At 42.3% G+C, this 7,500-nt stretch overlaps 1 protein-coding gene across 1 annotated transcript in view; it reads left to right on the forward strand.

Annotated features, from left to right (window-relative positions):
* LOC135924181 (GATA zinc finger domain-containing protein 14-like) overlaps nucleotides 1-4,714 on the forward strand; it is a 10,737-nt gene extending 6,023 nt beyond the window's left edge. The window contains 2 exon segments of the mRNA XM_065459229.1: nucleotides 3,685-3,873; nucleotides 3,876-4,714. Coding sequence (XP_065315301.1) covers nucleotides 3,685-3,873; nucleotides 3,876-4,714 — 1,028 coding nt within the window.
* Nucleotides 4,715-7,500: the final 2,786 nt, after the last annotated feature.

The raw sequence follows: 7,500 nt of genomic DNA on the forward strand, positions 1-7,500 counted from the left end.
AACTTAACCTTAACCCCAATCCTAGCCCTATCCCTATCCCTATCCCTAACCAAAACCCTAACCCTAACCCTAACTCTAAGCATAAACCTAAACCTAACCTTTACCCTAACCCTAACCCTAACCATTACCCTAACCCGAACCCTAATCGGAACCCTAACCCTAAACCATAACTCTATCCCTAACCCTAAACCTAACCCTAAACCTAACCATAACCCTCGCCCCAATCCTAAACCTAACCCTAACCTTAACCCTAACCCTAACCCTAACTCTAACCCTAACCCTAACCCTAACCATACCCAAACCCTAACCCACATCCTAACCCTAACCCTAACGTTAACCCTTACCCTAATCTTAACCCTAACCATAACCCTAACCCTAAACCTAACCCTAACCCTAACTCTAACCCATAACACTAGCCCTAACCCTAACCCTAACCCTAACCCTAACCCTAACCCATAACCCTAACCCTAACCCTAACTCAAACCCAACCCTAAATATAACCAAAACCATAGCCCCAATCGTAACCCTAACCCTAACCCTAACCCTAACCCTAACCATAACCCTAACCCTAGCCCTAACCCTAATTCTAAACCTAGCCCTAACACTAATCCTAGCTCTAAAAATATCTCTAGCCATAACCTTTATCCTAACACTAACACTAAGCATAAACCTAAACCTAACCTTAACCCTAGCCCTAACCCTAACCCTAACCATAACCCTAATCCTAAACCTCATCCAAACCCTAGCCCTAGCCCTAACCTTAACTCTAGCTCTAACCCTAATGTTAACCCTAGCCCGAACTTTTACCCTAGCTCTAATTCTAATCCTAACCGTAACGCTAACCTTAACCCAAAACCTAAACCTAACCCAAACACTAACCCTAATTCTAACCTATAACCCTAGCCCTAACCCTATCCTTAGTCCTAACCCTAGCCCGAGCTCTTACATTAGCTCTAATCATAATCCTAACCTTAAAGCTAACCCTAACTCTAACCCTAATTCTAACACTAACCCTAACTCTAACCCTAACGCTAGCCTGAGCTCTTACTCTAACTCTAATCTAAATCCTAACCCTAACCCTAATGCTAACCATAACCCAGCTCTAACTCTAGCTCTAACCCTAACCCTAACCTTAACCCTAACCCTAACCCTAATCCTAACGCTAAAAATTACCCTAGCCTTAAACCTAACCATGACCCTAATCCTAATCCTTATCTTAGCACTAACCCTAACTCTAACCCTAAACCTAACCCTAAATTTAACCCTAGCCTTATCCCTATCCCTAACCCCAAACCCAAATCCTAAACCTAACCCTAACCCAAATACGTAACCTAAACGTAAACTAAGCACTAGATCTAACCCTGACCCTAACCCTAACCCTAAACTTAACCCTAATCTTATCTCTAGCCATATCCCTAACCCTAACTATAAACCTTAACCCTAACCCTAAATCGAAACCTCATCTAAACCCTAGCCCTAACCCTAATTCTAAACCTAGCCCTAACATGAACCCTATCTCTAACCCTAACCCTAACTCTAGCCATAACCTTTATCCTAACACTAACCCTAAGCATAAACCTAAACATAACCTTAACCCTAGCCATAACCCTAACCCTAACTCTAATCCTAAACCTCATCTAAACCCTAGCCCTAACCCTAACCTTAACTCTAGCCAAAACCCTAACCTTAACTCTAGCCAAAACCCTATACCTAACCAAAACCCTAACCCTAACCCTAAACCTAGCCCTAACCTTAAACCTAATCCTAAACCTAACCATAACGCAAACCCTAATCTTTACCTTAACTCTAGCTCTAATCCTAGCCCTAACCCTAATACTAGCCCTAACCCTAACCCTAACCTAAACCCTAACCCTAATCCTACCCTAACCCTAATCCTAATCCTAATCCTAACCCTAACCCTAACCCTAACGCTAACCATAACCCTAACCTTAATCATAAGCGTAACAGTAAGGCTAATCCTAGCCTTAAACCTAACCATGACCCTAACCCTATCTCTAACCCTAACCCTAACTCTAGCCATAACCTTTATCCTAACACTAACCCTAAGCATAAACATAAACCTAGCCCTAACCCGAACCCTAACCCTAACGCTAACCCTAACCCTAACCTTAGCTCTAACCATAACACTAGCCTTAAACCTAACCATGACCATAATCCTAACCCTTATCTTAACCCTAACCCTAACCATAATCCTTTCCCTATCCCTATCCTTATCCTTAACTCAAACTCAAACCCTAACCCTAAGCCAAACCCTAAATTTCCTAACCTTAAACCTAACCCTAAACCTAACCTTAACCCTACCCCTAATCTTAACCTTAACCTTAGCTCTAACCCTAACCCTAAACCTAAACCTAACTTAACCCCAACCCTAACCCTTACCCTAACCTTAATCCTAACTGTAACCTTAACCCTAATCCCATGCCCTAACCTTAAACCTAACACTCAACTAAACCCTACCCCTAACCGTAGCCCTAACGCTAATCCTAAACTAGCCATAACACTGACCCTAACCCTAGCTCTAACTCTAACCCTTATCCTAACCCTAACACTAACCCTAATCCTAACAAATAACTCTAGCCCTAACCCTAACCCTATCCTTAGCTCTAACCCTAGCCCGAACCTTTACCCAAGCTCTAATTCTAATCCTAACCGTAACCCTAAACCTAAACCTAACCCAAACACTAACCCTAATCCTAACCTAAAACCCTAGCCCTAACCCTATCCTTAGTCCTAACCCTAGCCCGAGCTCTTACTTTAGCTCTATTAATAATCCTAACCTTAAAGCTAACCCTAACTCTAACCCTAATTCTAACACTAACCCTAACTCTAACCCTAACGAGCCTGAGCTCTTACTCTAACTCTAAACTAATTCCTAACCCTAACCCTAATGCTAACCATAACCCAGCTCTAACTCTAGCTCTAACCCTAACCCTAACCTTAACACTAACTATAACCCTAACTCTAACCCTAATCCTAACGCTAAAAATTACCCTAGCTTTAAACCTAACCATGACCCTAACCCTAATCCTTATCTTAACACTAACCCTAACTCTAACCCTAAACCTAACCCTAAACTTAACCCTAGCCTTATCCCTATCCCTAACCCTAAACCCAAATCCTAAACCTAACCCTAACCCAAATACGATACCTAAACCTAAACTATACACTAGATCTAACCCTGACCCTAACCCTAACCCTAAACCTAACCCTAACCTTATCTCTAGCCCTATCCCTAACCTTAACTATAAACCCTAACCCCAAACTTAACCCTAAAATTATCTCTAGCCATATCCCTAACCCTAACTATAAACCCTAACCCTAACCCAAACCCTAACCGTAAACCTAAATCGAAACCTCATCTAAACCCTAGCAACCCTAATTCTAAACCTAGCCCTAACACTAACCCTATCTCTAACCCTAACTCTAGCCATAACCTTTATCCTAACACTAACCCTAAGCATAAACCTAAACCTAGCCTAAACCCTAGCCCTAACCATAACCCTAACCCTAACCCTAATCCTAAACTTCATCTAAACCTTAGCAATAGCCCTAACCCTAACCTTAACTTAGCCCTAACCCTAATCCTAACCCAAACCCTAACCCTAACCCTAACCCTAACCCTAATCCTAATTCTAACCCCTAATCCTAACCATAACCCTAAACCTAACCCTAACCTTCACTCTAACCCTAACCCTAACCATAACCCTAACCCTAACCCTAGCCCTAATCTTAACCCTAACCCTAACCTTAACTCTAACCCTAACCATAACCCTAACCCTAACCCTAACCCTAGCCCTAGCCCTAATCTTAACCCTAACCCTAACCTTAACGCTAACCCTAACTCTAATCCTACCCTAACCCTAACCCTAATCCTAATCCTAATCCTAATCCTAATCCTAACCCTAACCCTAACGCTAACCATAACCCTAACCTTAATCATAAGCGTAACAGTAAGGCTAATCCTAGCCTTAAACCTAACCATGACCCTAACCCTAACTCTAACCCTAACCCTAACTCTAGCCATAACCTTTATCCTAACACTAACCCTAAGCATAAACATAAACCTAGCCCTAACCCGAACCATAACCCTAACCCTAACCCTAACCCTAACCTTAGCTCTAACCATAACACTAGCCTTAAACCTAACCATGACCATAATCCTAACAATTATCTTAACCCTAACCCTAAGCATAATCCTATCCCTATCCCTATCCTTATCCTTAAATCAAACTCAAACCCTAACCCTAACCCTAACCCTAAGCCAAACCCTAAATTTAGCCCTAACCTTAAACCTAACCCTAAACCAAACCTTAACCCTACCCCTAATCTTAACCTTAACCTTAGCTCTAACCCTAACCCTAAACCAAAACCTAACTTAACCCCAACCCTAACCCTTACCCTAACCTTAATCCTAACTGTAACCTTAACCCTAATCCCATGCCCTAACCTTAAACCTAACACTCAACTAAACCCTAACCCTAACCGTAGCCCTAACGCTAATCCTAAACTATCCATAACACTAACCCTAACCCTAGCTCTAACTCTAACCCTTATCCTAACCCTAACACTAACCCTAATCCTAACAAATAACTCTAGCCCTAACCCTAACCCTATCCTTAGCTCTAACCCTAGCCCGAACTTTTACCCTAGCTCTAATTCTAATCCTAACCGTAACGCTAACCTTAACCCTTAACCTAAACCTAACCCAAACACTAACCCTAATCCTAACCTATAACCCTAGCCCTATCCCTATCCCTAACCTAAACCCTAACCCTAACCCTAACCCTAACGCTAAGCATAAACTTAAACCTAACCTTAACCCTAGCCCTAACCCTAACCCTAACCCTAATCCTAAACCTCATCTAAACTCTAGCCCTAGCCCTAACCTTAACTCTAGCCCTAACCCTAATCATAACCAAAACCCCAACCCCAACCCTAACCCATAAGCCTAACGTTAATCCTAAACCTAACCCTCAACCTAACCATAACCCTAGCTCCTATCCTAACACTAACCCTAACCTTAACCAAACCTTAACCTTAACCCTAACCCTAACTATAACCCTAACCCTTTCCCACATCCTAACCCAAACCCTAAACCTAGCCCTAACCTTAAACCTAATCCTAAACCTAACCCTAGCCCTAACCCTAATACTAGCCCTAACCCTAACCTAAACCCTAACCTAAATAACCCTAAACATAAACTAAACCCTAACCCTAGCCCGAGCTCTTACACTAGCTCCAATCCTAATCCTAATGCTAACCCTAACTCTAACGCTAACCCTAACCTTAGCTCTAACCATAACACTAACCTTAACCCTAGCCTTAAACCTAACCATGACCATAATCCTAACCCTTATCTTAACCCTAACCTTAACCATAATCCTATTCCTATCCCTAACCCTAACCCTAACCCTAAACCTAACCCTAACCCTAACCCTAACCATAACCCTAACCCTAACCCTAACCCTATCCCTAACCCTATCTCTAACCTTAAACCTAACCAATAGCGTAGCCTTAATCTTAACCTTAACCCTAGCTATAACCCTAACCCTAACCCTAACCCTAAACCTAGCCCTAATTCTAAACCTAGCCCTAACACTAATCCTAGCTCTAAAAATATCTCTAGCCATAACCTTTATCCTAACACTAACCCTAAGAATAAAACTAAACCTAATCTTAACCCTAGCCATAACCCTAACCCTAACCATAACCCTAATCATAAACCTCATCTAAACCTTAGCCCTAGCCCTAACCTTAACTCTAGCCCTAACCCTAATGTTAACCCTAGCCCTAACACTAATCCTAGCTCTAACCCTAACCCAAACTCTAGCCATAACCTTTATCCTAACACTAACCCTAAGCATAAACCTAAACTTAACCTTAACCCTAATCCTAACCAAAACCCTAACCCTAACACTAACCCTAACCCTAAACCTAACCCTAACTTTAACCCTAACCCCTAACCCTAACCCTAACCCTAATCCTAACCAAAACCCTAACCCTAACCCTATTCCTAAACCTAACCCTATCCCTAACCTAAACCCTAACCCTAAACATAAACTAAACCCTAACCCTAGCCCGAGCTCTTACACTAGCTCCAATCCTAATCCTAATCCTAACCCTAACTCTAACGCTAACACTAACCTTAGCTCTAACCATAACACTAACCTTAACCCTAGCCTTAAACCTAACCATGACCATAATCCTAACCCTTATCTTAACCCTAACCATAATCATAATCCTAGCCCTATCCCTATCCCTATCCCTAACCTAAACCCTAACCCTAACCCTAACCCTAACGCTAAGCATAAACTTAAACCTAACCTTAACCCTAGCCCTAACCCTAACCCTAAGCCTAATCCTAAACCTCATCTAAACCCTAGCCCTAGCCCTAACCTTAACTCTAGCCATAACCCTAATCATAACCAAAACCCTAACCCTAACCCTAACCCATAACCCTAACGCTAACCCTAAACCTAACCCTAAACCTAACCATAACCCTAGCTCCTATCCTAACCCTAACCCTAACCTTAACCAAATCTTAACCTTAACCCTAACCCTAACCCTTTCTCTAACCCTAACCCTAACCCTAACCCTAACCCTAACCCTAACCCTAACCCTAACCCTAACCCTAACCATACCCAAACCCTAACCCTAACCCACATCCTAACCCTAACCTTAACCCTAACCCTAATCTTAACCCTAACCATAACCCTAACCCTAAACCTAGCCCTAACCTTAAACCTAATTCTAAACCTAACCCTAACCCTAACCTAAACCCTAACCCTAAACATAAACTAAACCCTAACCCTAGCCCGAGCTTTTACACTAGATCCAATCCTAATCCTAATCCTAACCCTAACCCTAACTCTAACGCTAACCCTAACCTTAGCTCTAACCATAACACTAACCTTAACCCTAGCCTTAAACCTAACCATGACCATAATCCTAACCCTTATCTTAACACTAACCATAACCATAATCCTAGCCCTATCCCTATCCCTAACCTAAACCCTAACCCTAAACCTAACCCTAACGCTAAGCATAAACCTAAACCTAACCTTAACCCTAGCCCTAACCCTAACCCTAACCCTAATCCTAAACCTCATCTAAACCCTAGCTATAGCCCTAACCTTAACTCTAGCCCTAACCCTAATCATAACCAAAACCCTAACCCTAACCCTAAACCTAACCTTAACTTTAACCTGAACCCTAACCCGAACCCTAACCCCAACCCTAACCCATAAGCCTAACGTTAATCCTAAACCTAACCCTCAACCTAACCATAACCCTAGCTCCTATCCTAACACTAACCCTAACCTTAACCAAACCTTAACCTTAACCCTAACCCTAACTATAACCCTAACCCTTTCCCACATCCTAACCCAAACCCTAAACCTAGCCCTAACCTTAAACCTAATCCTAAACCTAACCCTAGCCCTAACCCTAATACTAGCCCTAACCCTAACCTAAACCCTA

The sequence above is a fragment of the Gordionus sp. m RMFG-2023 genome, chromosome 2, assembly GCF_954871325.1.
Source record: "Gordionus sp. m RMFG-2023 chromosome 2, tfGorSpeb1-WG-v2, whole genome shotgun sequence".
In the NCBI taxonomy this organism is placed as follows: Eukaryota; Metazoa; Nematomorpha; class Gordioida; order Chordodea; family Parachordodidae; genus Gordionus; species Gordionus sp. m RMFG-2023.